General features: G+C 42.1%; 1 protein-coding gene across 3 annotated transcripts; it reads right to left on the bottom strand.

The window, feature by feature from the left end:
- Positions 1 to 115: 115 nt before the first annotated feature.
- Positions 116 to 27,419, bottom strand: fnip1 (folliculin interacting protein 1). Of its 3 annotated transcripts, none has more exons than XM_086099060.1 (18): positions 27,217 to 27,419; positions 19,216 to 19,345; positions 17,152 to 17,295; positions 16,968 to 17,068; positions 16,828 to 16,902; positions 16,653 to 16,747; positions 15,612 to 15,695; positions 13,468 to 13,539; positions 11,572 to 11,707; positions 11,241 to 11,442; positions 10,850 to 10,935; positions 8,281 to 8,427; positions 6,564 to 6,733; positions 4,041 to 5,259; positions 3,176 to 3,341; positions 2,862 to 3,062; positions 1,726 to 1,841; positions 116 to 1,534 (listed from the first exon to the last, which is right to left on the bottom strand). In XM_086099060.1, the coding sequence occupies exons 1-18, from the start codon at positions 27,306 to 27,308 to the stop codon at positions 1,456 to 1,458; spliced, it is 3,315 nt and encodes a 1,104-aa protein (XP_085955186.1). In that variant the 5' UTR covers positions 27,309 to 27,419; the 3' UTR covers positions 116 to 1,455. The 3 variants fall into 3 exon arrangements, with proteins under 3 accessions (XP_085955186.1, XP_085955188.1, XP_085955187.1); XM_086099062.1 differs by lacking the exon at positions 27,217 to 27,419 and adding an exon at positions 23,477 to 24,024; XM_086099061.1 differs by lacking the exon at positions 15,612 to 15,695.
- Positions 27,420 to 27,428: the final 9 nt, after the last annotated feature.

Below are 27,428 nucleotides of genomic sequence, written 5' to 3'. Positions count from 1 at the left end.
GAATAAAATAATCCTAAAAATTGGACTTGCACTAAGTTAGTGGTTTAATAAAATGTGCATGGTTTTGTAAGCTGACAATTGCAAAAAACAATATGAAAAAAACCCAGGAGACTCCTTTATGTCCAAATGTCTGCATCTTTATTGCACAACATTCCCATAAAATTGGGAAAAAGATATTTGCGAGGAGACAATTGTTGAAAAGGTATAAATACATGGAAATGAATTGTACAGTCCACAAAAATAACTTAATCATATACAAAGGACGCCTTTAACACACAAACAACAAGCGCTAATCAACATTAGCGGCTGTTTGGAAGCCTGCGATGATATCGTCATTTCCCATTAAGACAAAAAGGAAGAAAGCACGGTTAAAAACAAGAAGAAGAAAAAAAACTCAGAGGGTTTTCCTGCATCTTGTTGCGGTTACTCCTTGCCGTAAACATGGTATAAAAGTGTGAAAATATTCAGCATTTTATGTTTTGGTTGTAAAATAGACCCAGCGATGATTCCACGACGGGTGGGGAAAAAGTTACATGTTGATTTAAAGAGTTAGAAATCCCTTTTTAATAAATGACCTCAGGGTAGTTTTGTGAATGGTGCATAAGAAAATCTTGAGGTAGAGTTTGGAAATTTTCGGAACCGGTTTGTCATGGTATATTTGAGTAAGAACGGGGGTGTAGTGGAGGGGGTGTCAAATTGGCTTGTAAAAAAAGACAAAAAAATTGGCATCCTTGTTTTAAAAGACTTCTTTCACCACGGCTGGCTTGTTGGAGATTGTACGGGGAAAAACACAAAATCGAATAGAAAATACCTCTAAGTGTCTTTCTTGGCGTTAAAAGTTAAACAAGTACCAAGGAATGCTTAGGTCCACAGTGAAAAGAGATTTTAAAAATGACATGGCCAGATTCAAGTCTGAATCTTACAAGTCAAGAATTAACAAGAAAAAATAAAAGTGGTATATTGAAGAATAAGCTCGCTTATTTGAGAACAAAGCACTTTTGTATCATTTTATCAAGAGAGAAATTTGCATATTTTCAAGAAACCAAAAGTTTAAGGTGATATATTTTTGACAACAAACTGTATTTAGTAATCTTGAGGGATTTTTATTAATTTTTTTGGAAAAAGTGGTATATTTGAGGCAAAAAAACTCAAAATATACACTTTATTTTTCTCCAAATAAATGTCTTAGTTCTCATAAGACTCCGACTTAATTTTGGTCGAGTATTATTTTGTTTCTTTTCAGTGTGGTCCTAACACTCCTTTCGTCATAAAGTCTTTGGCTTGGTGTCCGAAAGAAAGAAAAAAAACATTCAAACAAGAGGCTCTTCCTTTCTTGCCCAACGGCACCCTCCTGTGGTGTGTTGGAGTACTGCACCTGTCAGCAGCAACAGTGTGAGAGGTCCACAAAAGAATGAAAAGAAGGAAAAAAGGAAGCCGAGACTCGTTCCCTCGTCCTCACAGCAAGATCTGGGCCACGTATGGCGAGTGCGTGCTGGCCACGGCGGCCAGAAGCGGCAGGTCGCTCGATTCGATTCTGAAATAAACCAATGGCATCATCAGAAATAATGATCCAAAAGTATTTGGCTTTAATTCTGTCCCTTCTTCCTTGCTCATTTAAAATAAGTTAATTTCAAGTGTAGTGTGTATGGACTTTTGTCCCCCTACTTTATAATAATAATAATAATAACAATGATGATGATGATGATAACAATACTGGGTGCTCACCCTAAGACCATGCCCAATTCTTTGACATGGACTCTCTTCTGACCCTTCAGGTACTCGGCCAGCATCTTGCTCTTGAAGTAGATCTCTTGCAGGCGGTCCTCCAGGTGCATGATGCACTGAGGACAAAGAACATCCGTCAAGATATGCGCCGCGGAAACCTTGCTCGACAAGCTAAAGTCTCATGAGATTTGCTCAGGTCACAAAATATATATATTTTTTTTAGTTTTGCTGAAACTTTTGTGGAATCTTGTGAGATTCGATAAGTTACTGCAGTCTCATAAGCTTTGCTGACGTCTAAAAAGATTTGAAGTCTTAGGAAACTTTTCGAAGTCTCACAAGTAGTCTTTGCTACAGTCTCATGAAATTTTCTCAAGCCTCAAAGATTTTCCTAAAATGTTTTGAAATTTGCATCCGAACATTTGCTGAAGTCTCACGAGGTTTTATCAAACCTTGTGAGATTCGCTTTTAAGTCTACAAGATTTCTCAAAACGTGCACGTTTTTTTTTTATTCGAGTTGCGGAAGTCTCACCAGATGTTTTATCACCAGATTTTTTGGTTTTAACAACTTTTGAAGACTCGGGAGATTAATTTTTTTACAGGTTTAATAAGATTTTCTCAATTCTCAGAAACTTCTCTGAAGTCGGAACAGATTCTGGGAAGTCTCGGTATTTGCAGAAATCAAGAGTTTTTCTGAAGTCTAACATCCTCAAGTCTCAAAAAGACACTTGGCTAAAATCTCATTACAAGATTAGGGACAGTCTCTTTTGTGAGATTTTCTTCTGTTTTAAGAGAGTCTTACTAGATTTGCTGAAGTTTCACAAGATTATCCAAAGTCTGAAGAGATTCTGGGAAGTTTCGGTATTTGCAGAAGTCAAGAGATTGTTGACGTCTCACTGGATTTGCTCAAATGTCACAGGATAATCCAAAATCTCATGAGATTCTGGAAGATTTTTTATTTTCTCACGAGAAACAGAAGATTTATTTAATTCTTTCTTCAAATCTCTCATGACGACTGTCCCACCTCTAGATTTTCTCTCAAGTTATTTCTCTTTACATCAATTTCGGTAAAATTTCAAATTGTACCAATTTGGAGGTGAAAATATGTCGTCGTGTGGTTGCGTGTGTGTGCTACGTACAAAGTTGGGGGACATGTTGAGCTTGTAGAGCTGCTGCGTGGAGTGCAGCAATCCTGACACCAGGCTGGACACCAGCACCTCCTTGCCCAGCTTGCCCACGTCGGTGGCTCTTCTCTGGCTGCTGGCCACCTGCACCGTCCACTTGTCCGTGTCGGCCACGATGCACACGGCCTCGGCGATGGGCTCGTCCAGCACCGGATGCTGCGTACAACAACACCGGCTAACATTACACCACTTTCACTTTTTTGGGTCCAAGCACCCCTTACAAATTATTTGTGGCCCCCCATTTGAAATAATAAAATGTATTTGTTTACTTGGACGGCGTGCGTGAGTTCAGCCATGAGGCTCTGCCGGAGCTTGTCGTCGCTGGGCATCCCGTGCAGTACAAAGTCCGGCACGTAGGTGGGGCAGTAGCCGCCAAACAGGGAGCGGCCGAAGTTGGCGATGGTCGGCTTGGAGTAGTTCTCCACCAGTTTGGAGCTGCCGGTAAAAACAACACGTCTGTAAGTTTGGATGCACAATTGTTATTCAGCTTCGTGACGGTCTGATCAATGCATTCTTCCTGTGATACTTTTTCATTTATGTGGAATAAGAGCACCAGTAATTCAGGTCCAGTTAATATGTTGTCAATAGCAAGAGGCACTTTAACGCTATAAAGCCTGAACCATGAAATATATGAGAGAAAATTCAGATTATATGTAAATAGAGTATATATTGGTCCTTCCTTTTGAACACATTTTTTTTCTTTTAAATCAACTTCCACATATGACGTTTGATTTGTGTCATATTGGATACATCCGGTCACAATGCTGTAAATTCGTACATTTATAGCTGTCAAAAATATTATAATAAACAGACATATCAAACATTTAAGTATTTCAAAAAACGAGAAAGAACATTTCCCACTATCAATAAGTATAGGTGCCTCTCCTTTCTCAATTGGCTAAAAGCCATCAGCTGGGTGATACTGCCCTCTAATGGATTATCTGTGCAATGCATGTGTCTGATCATATACCCCAGGGTTTTAATGGGGAAATGTGGATTTAATATGGCGTTATAAGGTTAAATAAAATAAAATAAAGTCAGGTTAAAAGGAACGCAGAAACGTGGGGCAATTTGCAAATACTGAATCACGGTGTATCTAAGAAGAGTGTTTGATGCATTGAGACACACACTCACCCTGGGAATGGCACCATCACCTCCTCCTGCCAGTCCTCCGTCTCTTCGCTCTCGCTGTCGCCCAGCGCGCTGTCTGAGCTCTCGTTGCGCGGAATCTCCCAATCGTTGAGGGGAGCCGCCTTGCACTTTTGGTCCTCACCGCCACCTCTGCCGTCGCCTCCGTCCCGGTGGAGGACGGGCACGGACAGGACGAGTCCCTTGTCGCACGAGTCCGTCGAGGCGCACCTGCACCTCCTCTGCGCGTCTGACAAGTCGCTCGCATCCTCCACGCCGTCCTGGACGCGGCGTCCTGCCCCCGAAGGGTCCAGAAGGTCTTTGTGAAGACCGGCCATGGTACCGGCAGCCTCCTCCCGTTTGGCCACGTCGTCTATTGTCCTCGTTTCCACCGGGTTCTCCGGACAGAAGTACTCGTCAAATTGGCTGTAATCCGGAACGTCGGGGTTCCACTGGGGAAGTTTGCTAGACACCCGCTGCAGAGATGGGGGTTCCTGCGATGGAGGCGGCAGAAGCTGGTGGAGCTTTCTGTGCTGCTTCATGTCCTCCTCCACCTTCCTTCGCCGGCTGTCTGTGTCCGACTCAGGCGACATGGAGTCACCGATGAGGAAGGTGACTTTGGTGGACGGCTCCTCCGTCACAATGAGCGACATGGGGCCCGACATGGAGGTTCCAGGGGAGGAGTTCTTATCCGGAGGCTTCTTCTCTGGGAGGAAGCCTAACAGGGGGTCTGCGACGGGTTCCCTACCCAAACCCTCGTCCGGTCCACGCTCCCTCGGTGAGCACGAGCCCACAGGCAGCACCGTCTCCAACCGGGCCTCGGCAGTCAGCGGGCTGCCGGACTCCCTGTGAGGCCCCTCGGGTTCCTCCGAAGTCCGGCAAACATCATCCTGGAGAGTCCCGAACGCTTGGCTCTGGTCCTCGCGCTCGTCCTCGCCCTCGTCGTCCTTCTCCGCCAAGTAGTCGCCACCGGGCTTGTGCACCGTCACCAGCACGTAGTCCGACTCCTCCACCTCGCCCTTGCGCAGCGAGGTGGTGATGAGCGAGCCGGGCAGAACGATGGCCTCGTCCTCGGCGCTGTCCAGCATGTGCGTCTCCAGCAGTTCCGAGCAGCGGATGAAGTACGTCAGCACGTAGAGGAGGCGCTGCACCAGCTCCTGACGGCGGCCCACCGCCACCGTGCGCGCCAGGCGCACCGGAGAGCCGATGGCGCCGTACAAGTCACCTGAGAACGCATGATGTGACGTTAGCGACACTTTTAGCTTCTCCTTTTTTTTCTCATCACAAACAGCACAAAACACTGCGTCAATGACTGTTTTTTTTATGTGCGTGAATGCATTGCAGTTCTTAGCTATGACCACTCGATGTCCCCATGAACCTACTTTCAAATGCAGCATGCTAGATATAATTTTTACCTATTTTTATTGCGCTAATTATATAACTAAGTCTAGAAATATTTTTGTCAAACTATTTTAAACATTCACTATATTTGGAAGAAAACACCATATTTTGTGATAAAATTAGCCGTTTACATTTACTTTATTTTGCAACAAAACTCCATATTTGCACCCCCCAAAAAAAACACTGTATTTTGTAACAAAATAGATGAATTTGTGTAACAAACAAAATATGCCTAGTCAAAATTGAACAAGTTTTGCAACAAACACAATAATTTGCAACAATATGCCCTATTTTATGCAAATAACATCACTACATTTTGTAATAAAATTCATTATATACTGTAATTATTTCCGTTGCATATTGTTCAATTTTGTTTTGCAAAGGTATCAACTATTTTTACACAAGAATTCATCACAAATTTGTGAAATCGTCTTACAAAATTCACTACAAAAAATGACCACATTTTGTAATACAACATTTTGAAACAATATTTACCATTTTGCAATTTGCCATGTTTTTGCAACAAAATGCACTGCATTTTCTGGCAAAACGCAACACATTTTGTAATCAATATCACTGTATTTTCAAAAAATATGTGCTATATTACAAAATCTACATATTTGAACAAAATGTGACAATCCACTATTTTCACATAAATATTCACTACATTTTGTTATATTTGCCAAATTTATCAAAAAAAATTTAACTAAATATTTTGTTTACACTTACTATATTATAATTGGCCTTTTTTTTTCCCAAACAAAATTATCTGTGACAACATTTTCAGATTTTGCAACAAATTTCACCATACATTTAGTAACATTTACTCTATTTTGGCACATTTGCGTATTTGAATGAGCAGTAGGGCTTTTTTAAAATTCATTTTTATTATGATATAAATATAAGAAGAATACTGCCCAGGGGCATTGTTTGTTGTTTTTTATGCAAATCTAAATAAAGGCAAACATCCAGGAATGAGTTTCCAAGAGATGAGACTAAATCCAAATATTATTATGTTTCAGGTTTCCCAAAAGAGGACAGTTTGGCCTTTGCAGAGATAGAAAAAAGTTAGTTTGAGGTCATTTATTTATTTATTATTACATATATTCTATATATGCCGTCTCTCACCGAGCTGCGCCCACAGCGGGTTGTAAGGGTGCGTCTTGGCCAGCATGTCCACGCTGGGCGACGAGTGCTTCTCCAAGAAGATCTTGATGGGCGGCTGGCCGTTGGGCATGACCGTTGGCACCCAGGCCAAGTGGTTGGTCAGGACGGCCGTCAGCAACGCCGGGAGGAACCTGCCAACGTCACAAGATGGACAGGGTGAGCCGACGGGAAGGGAACGCCAACCTGGGGGCAACCGCGGGGGCTTTATCGCAAGTTGAAAAGGTCAAAAGTGGACAGTGAATAAACACACGCGCATAGACACGTTTTCACACACACACACACACACACACACACACACACACACTCATTCTTGCGGCATGATTCACTTCTCATTTCTAAACAAGCGTCTACTTCCCTTCCTGTCTCATGACTCCACTTTGACACGGTGGTCGACAACACAAACATTAGGAAGAAGCTAACACAACTGTATAACTTGATTACAGGATGAGGGAGAGGGAAAAAGCAATTAGAATTTACATGCAGGTATTAAAATTTGCATAAACAACGTTTTTTTGAATAACTGTCCTGGCGCTAAAATACAAATTGCTTTCTCCCCAAAAACGCAAATGATAATTTTTTTTGTCAGGAAGTTAAAAAATGGAAGAAGAATTACCTTTACCTTGGAATGAATAAAAAATATATATAAATAAATAAAGTAAAACTATTGGAGTCATTATATTATTATAAGTATTTTATAGTTATTAGCAAAAAAAAAGTATTTTTATTTTCAATATAATCATCTTGATTAGCATTTTAAGATTTTTAAAACTTTTTTCCCCCCTCTTCAGGAATTAAAATTTGTGTCAAACATTATTTTAAGCGACCCCGGTTCGATTCCTGGGCTGTGTGGTCCTTTCCTTCAGCTGTCCTGTCAATTAAAGGTTAAAAAGCCCCCCCCCCCCCCCCAAAAAAAACTGTCATTTCTGGTTGCTAAAACATGAATTTTTCTTTCGTCACAATATTTTTTAATTAAATTTAAAAAAGCTAAATATGATTTCCTAGCGATTAAAATTTATCTAAAAAATGTGTAAAAAGAAGAATTTGAAAAAAAATCCTGATGTATTATTTTTGTAAGAATTAAAAAAGACAAGAAAATAAACACTTACAAAAATAAGGGCCTACATTCAGATTTCCTTTTTTTTAAATTAATTACAGCAATTATCTGGTGTATATAGATAAATGTAGTTGGAAAATGTATACTTTATTTTATTTCCCTAAATTTAAAGTTAAAGAATAAGTACATTTTAATTTATTCTTTTAAAAGTTAAAATGTTGGTGTTCAAATGTGAAGTATTTCTAAACATTAGTTTTTTGTTTTTTTGTTTTTTAACTTATCTTCATTGACTGTTGTATGTGACTAAGGTGTGCAATCTCACCAACAAAGAAGTCACACTTCAACAAAGCCAAGCCTTGGTGGTGACCTAAATAATAAAGTAAACATTCTAACATGACTGAAATTTGTTGCACTTGATGCAGCCCTCCGCGCTGTGTGCTGAATACGTTTGCATGTGTTCAATACCAGGCCTTTGCTACCCAATTGAAGCGTGCACGAGCAGCAGCTCTCTGGCATCTTTTGTCAAGGCGACAATAAGCAATTTGTGACCGGCACGGACGTGGGTGAGGGGTGGTGGTGGGGGGCTGTTCAACCAGTCGGACAGAATGGAGCGTGCCACTCAACTGGTTCTTGGAGGCCTGCTCCATCAGCAGCGAGAACTCTCGCATGAAGAGGCTGCACAGGTGGTTCTTCTCCGACGCACCCGACATCATGGTCAACCACACGGGCTCGGCCACGCGAGGCATGCTGTACAGGTCGCATATGGTCATCCTGGAAGGGGAGCGAGAGAAGGAGAACAGACGCGTTATTGTCCGAGAACAAGACCTCGCTGTGGAGACCCCCACCCTACCCGCCCTACTGCAAGAAGGCCAGGAGTTTCCAGGGGGGGGGATTGGATGGAGGGGTGGGGGTTGTCGGGCACGTCTCGGCCAGACGCCAGCCTTGGACGCGGTGGTGGGAATCGCAGCGGGCCCAAGGAATGTCAGGCTGGAAGCACGGAGCTGCCCGAGACCCACTGACTGTTCAACTCGATTTAATGCAGTCAACAACTGCAACTTGGATGCTCAAAAAATGAAGCCGTTCTTATCGAACACTCTGGGTGTGTACGTGGAATGCGCTGAAACCACGCTCGGCTCGCAGTCGTCACAGGGGTTCTCCTCACCATGACAATGAGGCACTCTAAAGCGGCCATGCCAATCCGAAGCACCTCCGTCAGCAGCTCTAAACTTATCTGCTTGGTACCCGTTTAGTTCCAGAAATTACAAGTAAAATGAATTGAAAGTGGAACTTTATTTATTTTAACTTTATTTACTTCCGAGGTAATTCAGAGGGACAGGAGAAAACCATGCTCTGACGGGTAGTTCGTACTTTTGAGTAGTGATGTTCGATACCACTTTTTTTTTCAGACCGACACCAATACTCAACTCTTGAGAAGTCACCGATACCAATACCACTAGTACATACCCCCCCCCCCCCAAAAAAAAAGACCTATGAATTCAAATGGATGAAATTAATGGTAATTTTCTATTCCTCAAATTTTTCACGAGTACTGATACCTTAAAATAAGGCTGGTATCGGTAATGATCGCCCACCCCTACTTTTAAGAGGTCCTGCAAACTTCGGTGGAACTTTAGGGTGGAAATGCATTAGATTATTACATATATAGCAAGAAAAATGTAGGTAGGAAATGGCTGTCTGATATGTAATGAAATAAACTTTGGTGTATTACTACACATCATCATCTTATGTAAATAAAAGAGAGTATTTCACCCCCTGCCACTCTCACTTCGCCTGATATAGACGCTTTTTATGCTTTCGCCAAGTGCGCGTCTTATCTTTGTCAGCATGCGTTGGCGTTTGTGTGTTCCCACGTCACAGCTGCGTGGGCATGCGAGGGTTGAGGCATGTGGTGCTGTTTTGTAATGTTCCATGAGGTCAAAGGCACCCATTGAAAAAAGGCAAAGGCCAACACGTTTAAATTAAGCCCAAGTCTGAAGGTGAGATTGTGCAGGTATTTTGTTTGTGCCCGACTCTACTATTTGGAGTTTGGGGGGTGTCCGTTAGATAGGGTTGCCACTCAGGTGGGCCGGCTGCCATCGGGCATATGACTGCGACACGCAGGGGATCTCAAGCCCCGCTGCCAGCTGCTTGTGTGTGTGTGTGTGTGTGTGTGTGTGTGTGTGTGTGTGTGTGTGTGTGTGTGTGTGTGTGTGTGTGTGTGTGTGTGTGTGTGTGTGTGTGTGTGTGTGTGTGTGTGTGTGTGTGTGTGGCGACACGAGGTCCACTTTAACCCTCTTGTTATGTTGCAGGTCAAATTGACCCAGTGTGAAAAAAAAAAAAGTGACATAAGAGGAGGGTTAAAGTGGGCCTTATGTGCGTGCCAAGTCGAAGCATTTATCACACTCGGTCCATTTTCAGCCACTGCTTTTACTGCGGGTCAAACTGACTGACATTGTGCCATTGTTTAAAAAATAAATAAATAAATAAGCGACAGTGTGAGTGGGTACAGACAATCACATACAGATTAGGACCATTTTAGTGACCCGATGTCACCTAAAAAAAAAGTGGGTGGCTTAGTCACACACAGATCAGGTTCACTTTAGACATCAGATGGGTCAAATTGACACAATATCCCATTGTTAAAAATGTTGCGGGTCAAATTGGCCCCTTAAAAAAATTTTAATAAAAAAAAAGTAAGAGAGATTGTGTGTGTGTGTGTGTGGGGGGGGGGGGGTGTGGGGTGTGTGTGTTCAACATAGACACACACAGACATGCACAGACTAGGCCCACTTAAGCCATCCTGTCATTTTGTGGGTCAAATTAACACAGTAAAAAATAAATAAATGAATAAATAAATAATAATAATAAAAACAAAACAAAAAGGGATAAGACTTTTTAAAATTATTTCTGAATATGTAAACAAACTTGTTATCCAAAACATGTTTTGAAGGACATACCTCAGATCTAAAGTTTCAATCAAACTTTTGCAATATATAATTGGACATTGGAAAAATCATTGCGCTCATATTTTTTTTCTTAATAGGAGTTCCTATTGTTTTGTTTTGAAATAGTCACGAGAGGGGTCAAAAAAGCAGATAATGTTTACCACAACATTATGAGTAATAAAAAAAAAAAAATCCAGATAAACTGGATTGAATCTGCAAAGAACATAATGTAAATGACAGCAAACTACCTGAATTCGTTGAGCCCATCCACCATGCGACTGTAGGCCAAGGCCCTCTGGCTGGGCTCAGCTGACCGCCGGCTCATCTTCATGGCCTTGTGGGAGGGTGACATAACACACACACTTTTTTAGAAACGTGACACTTTGGAATTCATGGGAAGGCGGGGAGCGAGGAATGTGATGTGACCATGATGTCGCGTGAAAGTGCTCCGGAAATGTGACGCTGCCAAGTAAACAACATTTGTGAGTTACGGGTGAACGTCAATCACTGCAATATGACAGCTTACCGTTTTATTTATATGGCCATTAGGTATACCTGGAACTTTTCTGACAATCCTTGTCTAAAACCAGCAATATTACTGGGTAGTTAAAAAAAAACCCAACAACAATGGAGATTCACCTGTTCAATGGCGCTCTTGAGCTTGTTCATGTGGCTCTCGAAAAGCGGGAAGTGTGAGAAGAAGAAATCTTGGAATCGACTGTTCTCCTCGGTGTTGGACGATAGCGTGAAGATAACGCCAATGGCGATCTTCTTCTTGCGCGCCACGCCCAGGCTTTGCCCGCCGCTCTCGTCCGACATGTTGAAGCTCTCCTCCACTGACCTGACGGCGACCATGGTACAATCGTGAAATTGGACAAATATAACAGAAATGATTGCATTTGATGATGGTTTAATAGCGTCAGGCAGGTTTTAACTGGCCTGCTTTTCTGAATGAGCGCCATTCACTCACCAGCGTGGGAAGACGCCGTTCTCCAGGCTGGTTGTCTGGCTGCGCCGCCACCGCCGCTGGTAGCTGGATGCGCAGCTGCTGGTCAGAGACGAGCCCGGCGACGGGAAGGGCGTGATCAGGAGGCTGCTCAGAGATGCTGGAGGAAGGGAAAAAATGCATTTAATATTTGTTTAATTAGAAATATTAAAATGTTTTTTTTAAATCACAAATTCACTTATTTATTTAACCTTATTTTTTTTATTTCAATTAAATTAATTTAAATGATTATGCCAGTTAAGTCCAGGTCTCTCATGGATGGAGGGGTGGACATAATGAGCATGTAGAATACATGTAAAATTGTTTATTTTAATTTAATTAATTTTATACTTTTATTATTCAATCATAAAAGGGCTGTGCAATTCATCGAAATTCAATTCCAATTTCAATTATTACACCACAATTACAAAATCGGCATAATCGGGGAAAAAATAAAATAAAAGATTATTAATACTAATGTTGTATATATATTTGTACCTTTGTTATTTTAAAATGACTAATTTAATAAATCTTGTTTGGTCCAAAAGGAACTTGCATAATTATAACGTTTCAAAGAAATTATTTTGTCTAAATATTTCTTACAGTTTAAACATTTTGTTTTGTACCAAAAACAAATGATTGTCTTAATCGTGATTTCAATGAATCGTGATTAATATTGCCTCCATAATCGAGCTAAATCATAATGAAATGAAAAGAAAAATGTCAAATGGATTTATATCTAAAATGAATCATTATTACATGAGATCAAATTATAATTTGTTGTGTTTTAACATTCATTTGTAGATTAAGTTAAATGTATGTAAAACGTGGGAAATCGTTTATGAAATTATTTACCCTCATTTTTTAATTGCATTATTTGTGATGTATTATAATTTACCAATTATTTTAATCAAATTAATTCTCAAAAGACAAAAGTACAAATTGCACTATTATATTATTAGGTAAAAATACATGAATGCTAAATGAGCTGAAATAATTAAAATAATTAGACTTTTTTTACTTTTTCCTTAATAAATTGACTCATTGAAATACTTGCTGTGTCACACTTTGCCCACCATTGCGTTACTCAACATAGAAGTCAACCCTCCCTTAAATCCACTCTTTACATTTCTAAAGCTGTATTTCACAGAGACATCAGTTCGCGTTCCCATGAGATCTAATAGAGTCGCATGCTCATCCTATTGACGGCTTGGCACCCCAAACGCTGAATATGAGCCCGTCACATGAGGCCGTATAGGATTCCTGCATCGCTGAGGGGATCCGGTAAATAGGCTAAAGTGTGCTATGGACTTCAGGGGTGCGTGCGTGTGTGCGTAGCGATGAGATGAAGCCTGAATTAGAAGCTCATTTATAAGGGGCAGCTTTTTCAGAGCTGCTAAATTTAAATGCAGCGCATGATCGGGATTCGAGCAGAAAGCATCATAACCACTCATACCAGTCATGCCAGTGTGTGTGTGTGTGTGTGTGTGTGTGTGTGTGTGTGTGTGTGTGTAATGTGTACACTTGGAGGCAAACAGCTGATTTCTACTGTGCATGAAATTAATTTAATTTGCTTGAGGGAGCTACATATACAGTGTGTGTAATGTGTATTAGGGCTTGACCGATATTCTTTTTTTCCAAATTAACTCGGCCAGCTAATTTAATGCATAACTCTACCAATACACTTTAGACCCTGGCTTAATGTTGTTTTTTCCCCTCCACACAGTGCAACCCAAATAAAAGTTTTACAGACGAGTGTTTGCCCAAAGGGTAAGTGAATTAACAGCTTACGCACGGCAGGTCCAAACATAGCTGTGCTTGTGTAACTGTTCTTGACCTCCGACCCTTTTTGGGGGGGGGGGGGGTGTCTGGTGAGCGTACCTGAGCGGGCGATGCCGCTGTCCCTCTCGTCGTACAACCCTCGCCCCGGCATGTCCATGGGGTGACTGTGGCCTGGTGAAGGAGGGAGAGGGTTCGAGGGTGACAGGACAGGAAACGTAAGAAAACAAAGAAAATTGATAGCAAATCAGCACAAAATTAAAACAGGTGACTTTATAATACAAACAAGTGGAGGTGCCATCCTTGATAGTCTTTTTCCGTCGAAGGCTGGATTTAAACTGTAAAACTAAAATCATTTCCAATTCTTATAACTGAGCAAATACCTTTTGTTGGTTGTAATTGTAAAGCAAGGAAACTGAATCATAGACTAAATTTAACCCAATTTTAAAAATGTATATAATGAAGTATTTGTTTTTAAACATTCTGTAACATTTTAAACTCTATTTTACTTAGTTCTACTACATAACTGTATTTTAATAACGATACTTGGCAAGCTAAGGTTTTTTGAGGTGGTCATTTTTTGGTAAAAAGTTGAGGAACACTGGCTGCTCTATGCTCCTTTAGATCAGGGGTGTCAAATTTATTATTCAGGGGAGACTTTCACCTAAATTTGACCACATTGTCCATGGCCTAAATAAACAGGTCAGAATATTTCCTTTTTTTTGTGTGAAAATAATTACGAGTATATTCTGAAAACATTCAAATTTTTGGATTATCTTATTGCAGAGTCAATTTAAATTTTGTAACAGAAACGAGTGCAATATATTTGTTTCAAAAAGTGAGTAACAGCCACATTTCAGAATGTCATTTAAATGGTCATCCATCAGTGGGCCTTTCAGGAGACATAATTAGCAAAAACAGTTCATTTTATTTCAGGCCTGCTGGCTGTATTTTTGACAGATGTTAGCGAACAAAATTTAGACAATAGACCAGTAAATCCAGCCTTGTACAATCTGCAACTTTGTGTCATCACATCCACGACAACGCATCATGCAACGCTTCACACATACTACATGCAATGAAGAAAAAAAAACTGCACTTCCTGTCTTGTATAATCCGGACACGGGACTGATAATGCAACAGGCGCTGCTGGTAAAAGGCAGCGCGTAGTGATGGGGATGTTATAATATCAATTTATGAACTTAATGCTTCCACTACTGCGGTAATAAAACATTAGACACTGCGTGCGGTAAAGAACAAGTACACGTGTTGTTGACATTCTAACAAGTGGCCGCCCAACCGCAATGTGCAAGCGTGTTTATGTGCTCGGACGCAAAGCATTGCTCAGGTGGGTGATTTCCATGCAAGTGAAGAGAAAATCATTCATCACCCACAAAAAAAAAAAGCACACAATCATTAGGTTAGTACAAGCGTGAGTTAGTAAAAACTGCAACTAACACCTGGATTCACCCATGCGCGCTCCGGGAGGGCTTTCATGAGAATACAAGAAAGATGAATCAACCCTCCTGGTATGTGGCGGGTCAAAATGACCCACTTTGAAGTCTAAAACTGTTAGATATAAATAGTTGACATTTTCTTTGGATAAAACAACTTCTGCTGGTTTTATTTTCTACTTTTTATATATATACTGCAAGTTAGAAAAAATCAGTACTATATTACACACTTTTGCTATTTTGCAAAGTGTTTCTAATCATGTAAATAAATATTTCTTATTTTTCCCTCCATCCAAGTATATTGTTTTATAATATACATGGTATACAAGTGGCCACAATATGACAACAGCTTGTTAATTCATTTGCAAATACAGTATATATGATTGCCGTCAAAATGTTTAAAAATACAAATGCCAATTTTGACTTTGTTGTAATGTCTTGAAGCATTAATGCTTACTGAACTTTTTTTTTTTTTACTTTTCAAAATGTAGATAATAAAAAAAATCTCAGACAATATACTTTATTTTAACTTTCTAAAAAAAAAAAAAAGGTTCAGGGATAATCGGCCTGGTCTATCTTAAGTTTTCACCCCCCAGATTTTTTTATTTTTAAAGCGGGTCAATTTAACTCGCAACACAAGAGGCGGGTTATCCTAACCGCAAACCTGTCTGTCCTTGAATGCCCCCATAAAATGGCCATGTCAAGTGTCCAAACAGCATAAGCTGCAGCAAAAAACATGCAAGTTGCGTACACTGGTGGCCTGTTTTGTTTTTTTTGTTTTTAAGCGCCAACCTGAAAAGAAAGATGCGCTTTTGATGAGACGCAGCGGGCCCTGCTCAGAGAAGGCCCGTCGAGGGCTGCAGAGCTGAGAAAATCCTGCGCAACACAAACACGGAATAGAGAGAGAGAGAAAGAGAGAGAGAGGGGTGGCGGGAATGACGGGAGGGAGGGAAACGAACAAAAAAAGAAGAAAAAATGCTTGTTAGTGAATGAATAGGGAGGAAAGTTGGCGGCCTCCTGTCATCATAGCGGACCTTACAACAAGGAGCTTTTTAGTTGGGCATGAACAAAAAAAACTGCACTAAGACCTGCAGTCTGTCCCAGAGGAAGGCCAACTGCCATCTCACAGAAATGTCCTCACATTGAGGAACTAGAATACCTTGAGTATTTTCTGTGAAAAAGGAAGAATTTGCACAAAAATTTGCCAACAGTTCTTCATAGATTCCTTGTATTGTTTACATCACTCATTAAAAAAGATTTGCGATTCGGGGGAAATGTTTCAAGCGGAAGTGTTGGCAAAGTCTTTGGAGTTCTGTTGAAAAAATGTTTGAGGGTTAGCAAGAGAAACAAATGCTGCTGCATTCCCAATATCCCAAATGTCAAAATGTCAATCTGCCATATTGCACCTACACGCAATGGCAAAAGCTAAACATCCTCTGAAATTTAGCTTTGTCTAACACACAAGGCTAAAATTAAGTAGAAATTGGACATGTATTTTTATTTTATTTTTTAAATCCATTTACCCATATACAAGGCTAAAATTTGGTACAACATCTCTAGCCTTGCAAAATAGTCAAAGGAACCCTAAAATAGCCACTTAAAGCTAAACTGGCAGACTCCCTGTGTCTTTTCAAGCATGGCATCTTGAGACTTTTTCTGGCTCCTGTTAGACACGACGACCACATTTCATGTTACTTCAGTCAAACAGGCTTCAGGCTGAATTCAAAGAGAAAAAAAATACTCCTCCAAAACACACATTTTCACCAGGATGAACACGCCTCATGGTGACTGGAGGCTACAGGAGGGCTGTTTGTGTGTTGTTGCTATGGTTACCTATGTTCCCCAGGAGATTATTTGGCGTGGCGTTTTGATCGGGCTTCAGGGTGTTGCTGCTGTCCTGCGTAATAAACTCCAGACTGTCCTGTAACCTGTGAAAAAAAGCAGATTATCAGGAGATTTATGGGTGATGATTTAGATAATAATTACCCAAATGTGTGTGCGCGCTTACGTGTTGAGGCTGCCGTACACGCTGCCTCCCGTCCTGGCTGTGAACACCTTACTCAGCATTAGCTGAGGCGGCGACCTGTCACGATGAGGGACAGATTATTAGGTACACACCCTCACCCAAATGCATGCTTTCCTTCTTACCTAATCTGATGGATTTTCAGCGTGGAGCCTTTGTAGCTCATGGCCACTGATCCAAACATCATCTCCCCCAGCATGACCACGTCGGATGAGCACCTCGAACCCTGTCAATGTAGGCCGGTTTGAATGACTGCGGAGGAGTTCATTTTGGCAAACTGGCATGTTTTTGTTCTTGAATGGGCACTACCTGGAAGCGGAGACCCTGCTCTTTGTTTTCCCTGGATGTCTCGGACGCACAGGAGGACGAGGAGCTGTCCAGGGAGCTGCTGCTGCCCCCCGTCGGTCGAAGCCGGCAGCATTTGCCGAACATCTTCACCTGGCCCTCCGTGCCCTGTGGAGGTACGACAAGGCAGCAGGTGAGACAATTACTGTTCAATGTGCATTGACATTTCCTCTAAATTTTGTATATTATACATTTTGAAGCCACGTCACTTTTTCAAATCAGCAAAACTAATGTCATGTTGTCACTCAGGAGCTTGTTGAAGTTTTTGGTGTCACAATGCACAATAGCTATCAACAAAAATAACTACAAACAATTCACCCAAAAGAGGGCACACTACACACCCAGCAAATCATGGGTCATACACTGCCATTGACGGTTATAGATATAGATAATATATATATATAAACTAACTATTTCTATTAGTTTAACATTTTTTCCACTTTTGTTAACAAGAGTATGAAAACCTCGATTTTTTTTATTGTACATTTAGAACACATATAAAATGTGTGATTATTTGTGAGTTAACTTGTGACGTCATGCAATTAATTACGACGCTCCTAATTTCTAATAATAATTTTTTTTTATCGCATCAGGCAATTAAAATGTTTAATTGTAATTAATCGCATGACTTCAATAGTTAACTCACGATTAACCATACATTTTATATCTGTTCTAAATATACAATAAAAAATATATAGGTTTTCATACTCTTGTTAACAAAAGTGGAAAAAATGTTAAACTAATAGAAATAGTTCAAATTTATTTTTGACATCAATGGCAGTGAATGAGTTAAGGTGCCGGATCCACACACACACACACACACCACTTATTTAGGATAACCGCCACCTTGCACAATAGAAATCAGAACAGATAGAAATAATCCGGCCAAAATTCTCTCTGTCACATGGCACTCAATGGACGTGTCATAATTAATGTGATTGTTCCTCTTGCCAGTTCTATGATAACTGCTCCCTTGCACAAAATAAATTAACAGAACTAAATGCAAGCAGTCAAGAAAGTCCACAGCACACATTTTGCGGCTGACATAATTAAAGAAATGTCTCCTCTTTGTGATAAACACCACCTTGCCCTATAGAAATCAACAAGGCAAGAAACAATGTAGTCAAAAAAAAAAACATGATGCACACTGTCACACAATGGAGTTGTATTGAGGAATTAAAGTGATTGTGCCTCTTGTTAGTAATGCATGATAACCGACACACTGCACAATAGAAATCACCAAAACAACTAGAAATAACAAAAGTCAAAACAGCATAGACGCACATAGATAGCTTATCTGAAAGCAGCCTGTGTCATGTGCTTCTTGACTTTGCTTGTTAGGAGAGGCGTGTGTGTGTGTCTGTGTGTGTGCGTGATTTGTGTACACAGAAGCCAGCAGCAGCATGTGACTGTCAGTCATATGACTCTTGCAGGAACTCGTGAGTGAGCGAAAAAAGCAACACAACAATCACCGCCGCTGCCTCCTCTCCCTCCCTCCCTCCCTCCCCATCATCATCATCATCATCATCATCCCTTGTGTCCTTCCTCCTCCTCCTCTCTTCAGCCTCACTGTGGTCATGTGACTTCAGGTAAGAAGCAGAATGGCAAATAAATCGATTATTACGGTTGGCAGCGGCCCAAGACAAACGGCGCACGCAGTTTGCACTGCCAGGGCGGCATTAGCCAGCGGCAGCTGGCAAAGGAGGTGGGTGTCAGTTACATTCGGTTACTCAGGAAAACAGACAACTTGCACAATAGAAATCAGCACGTCAATTATAAATATCACACAGTCCCCAAAGAATAATCCACGCCACGCACACGTCACGGGTGTACAGTGTACATTAATTTGTTTTTCATTTGTTATGGTAACTGCCATCTTGCACAAAAGAAATCAACAACCCAGTAAAAAAAAAAAGAAAAAAAAGGTACACTTCAAATCTCATATAGTTAATACGATCTGTCCATCTGAGATCAGAACAGATGCCGCCAAGTTCGCCAACACACACACAATACAATCATGTGACTCACGGTGAGGTGGGCGTCATCCGTGCCCCTCTTCTTGGCGTTGGAGTCAAACAGGACGTTGCGGCCACGCCTCTCGCAGTCCTGGTACACAATCAGCCGGATGTGACTGGGTTCCAGCTGGGGGATCGGCCAGCTACGTGGAGAGAAGAAGAGTCGTTATTAAGTAGGCCTGAATGATTTTGAAAAATAATCCGATAATCGCCATTTTGCTCCCTCAATATTACAATTATGATTGAGATGATGTGAAGAGATTATTCTTCAAGGTCCTCTTCCCATGTATTCTTGATGGCCTTTCCCGCTTGAATAATGGCATACACTTGAGGTATAGACTCCACTACTAAATAAATAAATAAATGTGTCTGTGCCAAATGGTACTGGTCCTCACTAATGCAAAGCAATACAGAAGCAACATCAACAACACTAAAGCCCGTCGAAGACTCATCTTGTTGTTGAAAAGCCAAGTCCGGACAACGACACGCCGCCCTGATTTACACAAAATCAGACAGGGAAATCTAAGCGGTTTTAACCGGTCCGGTGCTGTTGCCAGGCAACCGGCGGCTTTATCGTGCCGCCGTGGTTGATCCGGTAAAGGATGGGGGCTTGCGTGCCTTAGAGATAAATGCTGCCAAGGTACAATCGGCGTGGTGGGTGGCTGCCCTTCACATAGTCCGGGGTAATCCCCGTGCTTTTGAGGAAACTCGGCGCGTGTGTTATTTAAGTGCAGCTGTAAAGTTGACAACAGGGAGGCTACATGGACACTAAATATAGCATTTTTATTGATAGTCTGGTATTATCATGGTTAGTCTCAAGAATAACCGGCAAAGTCAGTTAAAAATGACACAATGTGTTCTTATGTGGATTTACAAAGAAATTGTGCAAAAGAAACGCTGTTGTTGATTAGTTGAGTTGGCAGCAGCCCAAATCAAATGTCAAGTCACACAAAGCTTTTTTTCTTCTTTTTTTTTTTAACACAAATTTGCATAACCCCATTTGCTGGTGTTTTTACAGGAAATCCTACCAAGTTGTGGTCACCTCACGGCAGACTTCAAATAAGGGTTTCAGATCTGGGTTAGAGCTTGAAACCGTGGTTAGGGTTTCAAGCCTGGGTTACGCTCTCAAACAAGAGTCCAAACACACAACTGCTGTCACTGCAAACACTGAGTGAGAAAGGCCAGGTCATGTGACACAATCTTTGTTAGGCTGTCAAAGCAAAGTAATTTGTCATACTCAGGCCTTAACAAGGAAGTCATACGTTGAGCACTAGTTATTTTCTGAAGTTATCATGTGCTCTTTCACCTTTGCTTCCACTTGCGAGTCGACAATAACACTCGATCTTGCTGTCATGTGACGACGTGCCTGGGCCAAAGCTCTAACCTCAGCGGCTTGCCGGGTAGCTACGCTGCCGCATTAACACATCGCACGCGCACTCAGGGAAGATTAAACCACTACGGGGACAAGTTGGCAGCACAACCTCAATTAGGTGCAAAGCTAAAGGGCCAAAACTACACTACAACATTCTCCGTGTGTTTGTGGGGAACAGGAACACATGTTGGGAATGCTATTCAGCTCACGCTAGTAGAAGTGGGATTTGGAACGAGGGATGGGCGTTGATTTACATATTACCATCAGTACTGTCACCCACGTGCTAGCTAATAAAGCTAAGCTAAAATACAGAGCCACACTTTTAGTGGGTTGTAACAAGCCGAGTAGACTTGGGGCGGTCCGCTCAGGATCAGAAAAGAAACCAGAGCTTCTGGATCCCAAAAAGAAGCAGACTTTCCTACCCGAGGGGCCTGAAGGCAGGAAATAATCTGAGTGGGCCTTGTGGAGTTTGCTCCAGAGTCTTCATGAGAACCGGGACTATGAGAGGGCAAGGCAAGAGTGACTTGTCCCATTCAAGGAGCCTCTTGAGCATGCAACAATCCGACCACACCTGGACAGCTCTGTCTGGAGCAAAATAAAGGACCTTGAGCAGAAGTGTGAAATCCAGGTCCAGAAAGCACAAACCCTGCCACAGTTTGGCTTTAGCCTAACCCTACCCTACTCAACCGGCAGGTAAACTAGCTCCCCGGTGCCGGTTGAGTAGAAGCACCCGTGGCTAAAGCCAAACTATGGCAGAGTTTGTACTTTCTGGACCTGGATTTCACACCACTGACTTGGAAGGGGGCGAGGTTAGCATGAACATGCCAAGGCAATTTCTCATGAGAACCAGACTTTGAGAGGGTGACTTAAGTATGACTGTTCCAGCCAAGGCTTCTTCTGGGTGAGCAACAATCCGTGCAGGCTGCCACAGTTCACTCTAGAGCGTAACAGAACCGTAACAGACTTTGAGGGTTGAGACAAGCATGACTGACCCAACAGAGGCCACTCATGAGTGCGCAACAATTTGAGCTGGACTGGGAGGTTCGGTCTAGCGCTTTCCAGATTCGTATCGATTTCTCCTCTTGATCCAAGACCTGAGAGTGCTAAGTGTGTGACATAATGCCTACCTGGCCTACATAATGATCTCAGATAACACATTACCCCCCCCCCCCCCCCCCTCGTGAGTCGGTATCCAGCTCTTGTGTGTAAGATTACACATCAGGCGGTCATTTTAGTCAAGTCACATGCCTTCTTGCAACTTGGCCACCGCCTGCCCAGCCTGTTCGGTTTGAGTCACATTGCAAATGTACAGAATGTTCATATTCAATTTTCAAATAATTTAATATGGCTACATTCACTCACGCAAATGCCCTTGTTCCGAACACAACAACTAGCATGAGTTGAATAGCCTTAGTGGAATGTCAACTGTGCATCCATAATTACAAAATTTATATCATGTCTCTCTAGTTCCCAATTCTAGCTTCTAGTGTTAGCTAAATAATCTTGGCAGAAAGATAAACGTCAATCCCGCGTTCCAAATTTTAGCTACTAGCATTAGCGGAACGTGACATCCATACATAGTTTTGAAGCTTAGCTATTAGCAGAATGTAAAATATCCCTCCTGTGTCCAGAATTTTAGCTACTAGTGTTACCTGAATAGCATTAGCAGAATACCAAATGTCCTTAGCTTGTTACAAATCATAGCTAGAAACAATAGCAAGCCCGATTTGCTCCGAGATGCTACCATGTGTTTGCACTTTACATAAAATTTAGACAAATCCAGCCTGTTCAGATTTGGCAGATTAAAGACAAATTGGGGGATTTTTAAACTAATAAAAAATAAAAATCCAAAATCTATTTCAAGCATGAGCATTGAGCTAGCATAGCAACACTTATGGTTCTGGGTGGGTGGGGTATGAACTTTTCCTACTAAATCCTGGCAAGCGTTACATGAGTTGTTTACAGATTCAGGCCGATTCTCTGCACAATGCGGAGACGGCGAGTTGACTGCCGCCATTGTTTTGAAGATGACAGCTAGAGGACAGAGCCAAAGGAAGACACAAAGACATTCTGTCTCCGACTGTAAACAACAGCCAATGAAAATTAAAAATAATAATAATAATCAACAAAAATTAGAAGTTGACAAAATAGGGCTGGGCATTTGACTTGATCAATTATTTCAAGTTTGTCATTTTTCTTTATTGAACTGATTGACGTGGCTGCTAACAAAGAGGTGCTACAAAAGAAGTCAGTGTTCTCAAGTTAGCAATTTGGCCATTATATTTAGTGACATTTCCGACCCGAGCGAGGTTTTAATAACATTTATAAAAGCGCTCAATCACATTGATTATTCCAAGAGCCATGGTACCCGATTATATTATATGTTGCAAAACCAGGGACTTATCCACAATGGACATTTTTTTACCCTAAGTATGCGTTTCGAATCCGAAAATTTTGCTGTACAAGAGACCCGATATGTGTGTGGAACTCAGAAATCAGTTAAAATTGGATTTTTGTGGGAAACTAATCAGACATTTTATTCTCAGGCTATATCAGACAAAGTAAAAAAGACAGGGGTCACCCAAGTACACAAAAAAGCAGTACTGGACCCATGTGAAAGTGAGGAAGCGGTGATGCGGCAGAGAGCTTGTGACTGTCACAGAGCGGCGAGTCATTCATAAAAGCGGCACATGACTTCATGAGCGTCACATACTTGCACAGTTGCACTGTTGGCTCAAAAAATAACCCACCTTGATTATTTCCAACCGCCAACAACTGACTGTGTTGTAGTTGCTTTCGAAAACCCTCGATGGATTTCCTTACCCCGGATATAAACTACAAAGCAAATGATACACGCCAACCTTGTCTGACAGTAAAGACAAACGTATTAGCGGCTCCTTACCTGAGCATGGCTGTGACTGTGCCAGTGTTTCCGATGGGCGCTCCGGCCCCCTTCGAAGCTGCCTCTCTGCACTCGCTCAGCCTCTAAGAATAACGGCCGACTAGATTCGCACAACATGAGACATGTCAGGTGATTGCGGCGCAAGCGGCAGGCTTGGAGCGGCGGGCTAACGACGTGCTGCTGACTGCCTCTCCTCCCTCTCCCTTGTTTACAGCCCCTTTCGCGCTGCCCGTCAAAACTGGCTTTTTTGTTGTTCTGTGTTAAAGGTACAGTACTGAGGGAAAACAACTACAAAAGGAACAATGGGGGTGGACGGGTGGTTGAAGTAGCGCTGTAAATTACCCTAGCTTCTGAGGTAGTACTGCACTTGTTCAGGGCTGGACTGGCACACAAAAAAAAAATCAACCATGGAATTTTGACTTAAGGCCGCCGGCCCGACTTCTGACCACCCTTGCCTAACAACACATAGTTCTGCCACTGATATTGACTGATGTTGGCTCAGGTTGTTGTCTATATTCAAAATTGATTAATGGACTAGTCCCTCTAAATTGTGGGTCAGTCTCTTGGGGTAAAATGGAGGAAAATAATGATTAAAAAGCACTGCATTGCCCCCAAAAGATGTTGGCCCACCAGGCATCTGCCCTGAATGCCAGATGGCCAGTCCAGCCCTGCACTTGTTGCTTCTGTATGAAAAACCTAGGTGTGATAAATGCTGCCTATGATTCAGAAGTGTGACAGAAAATTTTCATTACTAGCGTAATGGTAGAGTATTCAACAGGGGTGATACCAGTATCAGCGTTGATACTGTATGCCCAAAATTGTACTTAAATTATTATTATTTTTAATGTTCCGATACTATGACACAGATACAACTTAAATAGCCTTCCAGGTAGTAGTTAAATGACAACACTTTTAGCCAAATTTTACTAAATGGAATCAGCTCGGGAACCACCCAGTGAGTTGCGGCGGCGGGACAACCAGCAAGCACAGTTTCGCTCTGAGATTATAACTTTTTTTCACTTGGGAAATCTGACAACCCCTGCATTACAGCGTGACATCCATGAATCCAAAAGCCATGGCCCAAAGATACTACGTGCCTGCTTGCATCGCAGCTTTATTCCACTTCTCTGACGTCAGCAACAGCCTGCTAACTGACCTCAAAGAGCCTGCACGCTAACGCCGCCACTGCCGCACTTGCGAGCACGCATTTGTGCAGCCTGGACGGTTACATAAATACCTCCTGCGACATTCCTCCGGACACATATCTCCCTCTTTTATGAACATGGCACATAGGTCCATTTTAAAAAATCAATTGGAATGCAACCGTAGACTTCCAAATGAATCCCCCACCCGCCCTGACGGAGGCGAACTCTCCCCTATTAGCCCGACTTGCCTCGAGGCAAAAAGCAGAGCACCTGACTACCTGCATATCTGCCGCCTTTGCCGCCGATGAAAGACATTTTCCCATGAAGCGCATCTGCATTCCTGCAATCACATGAGCATCAGGGAGGCGGTGGCCAAGTTCACTGCAATGCAAGCAAGCATGCAGCCCAATGTAGCGCGTTTGTCGTCCTTGTCTTTTGATAATTGTTTGCAGGGAAAGGCAGAAACTTTGGCATCCATTTTAAAGAACCGTGGGTCAATTTTATACATCTTTACCATGACCCTGTACTATTGAGTAACCAGAGCACGGCCACTTTAAATAACCCTGAAAGCAACTTGACAGCATTCATAGTCACACACAAACATGTATTCCCGTTGTGTTGTGACATGTACACACGCACGCACACACCCAGTTGACAGGCCTGTGATTGATGCAAGCCTCACATGACACGCTCAGTTATGCAAGTACAAACGCTGTTCGGGAATCAGAGACTTCTCGCCTGCCAACTCTCAAGTGAAAAAAAATGGACACTATTAATAAATTGGATTCAGGTTGTTTTTTTGTCCTGTCAATCACATGACCTCCGTTTCATATATGATTTATGGCGAAGCTTCCTCAGCAGTTCGCGAACAAATATGGGGCCGGACTCCAAGGATGATCCATGGTAGGGATCTGCTCGGTGACATGTACAGTATGCCCATTATGGGTCATGTGCCTCAAGCCAGGGAAACGGGAGAGGAGTCAGAGGTCGGCCAAGCCACCGGCCCGGCTGGTATTCCGCAGGGCTTGCGCTGGAGACGGGGCTTTGGGTGACGCGCCTTGGCCGTCCAACGGTCATCAGTTTGCAGTGGTGATGACGGCGATAAAAGTTGTGAGGATCAAAGAGCGTATTTGCCCCCTGAACGCTGCCAATATTTAGTGTGATGGGGTAGACAACAATAAACATATTACTGCTTTAATTTTTTATTATTGCATCTCAGAGTAAATTGTGTTAAAATTCAAAACGGGCAATTTCACCGTTTTAATTATTAATTATCGTTACTATCGTCTGTCTTGCTCTTTGAAAGAATCAATCACATTTTTTCAAGTTTTACTAATCGGAAGAAAGAAGAACCCATTTTGTATTAAATTCAGGGATCATACCAGGAATTTCAATTTGATTGGAAGCAAGTAAGATTATAGTAAGGTTGTTTTTTTTGTCGCCATCCAACACGTGTGGACGATGTCTTAACAATAATGTTATTACATGCAGCCTCACTAGCCTAAACACCGTATTCTGATTAATATTGAGTTTGTGGAATTTAAAGTAAGCAGCAAAATATATCCGTTTCAATCCATCTCAGGAGGCGGCAACTTTGCCACTTGCTGTTGACTGTAAATGAGATCACAGTTGCTCAGGTAATGTCCAATCACGGCTCACCTGTTTTCTGAGTTTGGTCATGTGACGTTCACAAGGTAAACCATGATTAAGCTAAACCTGAGTAACTGTGATGAGTCTTAAAAATAACAATGCCAGTTCACAACTGGCAAAATGGCCGCCCCCTGATGGGTTAAAAGAGGTGGCTTTTGCTGCTTCGCATATTCCGCAACGGCAATATTAATTAGAATGGCGCATTGCCGTGTTATGACTAGTGAGGGCGCAGACAACATATTAGTGTATTTAAAAAATAAAAAATAACGTTTGGGTTGACTTTCTTTGTAGACTCACTATCAATAAAAAGGGCTGATCATTAGGCGTTTTGCCTTTTATTCTGCAGCAGCTAAACCAACTGAAAGTGTTTTCATGCTTCAAGAATAAAACCTTACAACTTAGCAGATGGACGCAAGTAATGTGACGTCTCGGGCTTCAATTAATCGATAAAACTGCATTAACAACCGGTGGTCCCATCCACTGCCGCCCTGCGCGAGACGCGTAATGACGTCACGCACGCCAGACTTCCAGTCGCACACACCGGCACGTTCTGCACGTCGACACGAGATGCACTTTGAACCCATTCGAGTTTATACCGTCGCGCATCTTGTGAAATGACAACAAAAGAAGCCACGCGACTCGCACACTCAAACGTGGGGGTGTTTGAGGCATCAGAAACACAGTTTTAAGTCTTACTTCGACTATTTTACGTCAGACTTGAGTGGCGATAAACAGGCTAGCTTCAGCGTTAGCCCAGCTAGGTGCTAGCCCCCGCCAAGCAGGCTGAAACGCGTCGCCCGCTTACTAGGAGACTGAACTGACGTTATACAAAACCCGCCCGGTCCGAAATTACCACCACAACGCGTAAATCGACTCTTGACAATTATGGACATAATAAACGGCGCTACTGTACTTGTAACGTACACAGACATCCACATGAGGTACCTGAAAGCTGGCTCCTCTTTGTTGCATCTCTGCGGCGGGGGCGAAAAAGCGATTTTCTTGTTGAAAAGTTTGTGAAACAGAGTCGGAGGCATTTTGTACCAAGGAGGAAAGGTGAAAAAGAACAGAGTCCCTTTTCCTTTTTTTCAAATCCACGAGCGAGTCTTGTTCCTCGTAACTGTCTCCATGGTGGGTGTCATAGTCATATGACAGGC

This window comes from Leptonotus elevatus, chromosome 16 (assembly GCF_054856555.1).
Source record: "Leptonotus elevatus isolate MCC_2025b chromosome 16, RoL_Lele_1.0, whole genome shotgun sequence".
Classification (NCBI taxonomy): Eukaryota; Metazoa; Chordata; class Actinopteri; order Syngnathiformes; family Syngnathidae; genus Leptonotus; species Leptonotus elevatus.
The sequence above is the reverse complement of the archived record's forward strand: the minus strand, read 5'-3'. Positions and strand labels throughout refer to the sequence as shown.

What these genes read in the sequence shown, in the direction of transcription:
- fnip1 (XM_086099060.1), bottom strand. Translation starts at nt 27,308, where the DNA reads ATGCCTCCGACTCTGTTTCACAAACTTTTCAACAAGAAAATCGCTTTT. An exon ending in GTGTACGGCAGCCTCAACAC is followed by an intron (nt 16,748 to 16,827) that starts GTAAGCGCGCAC and finishes TTTTTTTCACAG; the next exon opens with GTTACAGGACAGTCTGGAGT. An exon ending in TAATCTCCTGGGGAACATAG is followed by an intron (nt 15,696 to 16,652) that starts GTAACCATAGCA and finishes TGTGTTGCGCAG; the next exon opens with GATTTTCTCAGCTCTGCAGC.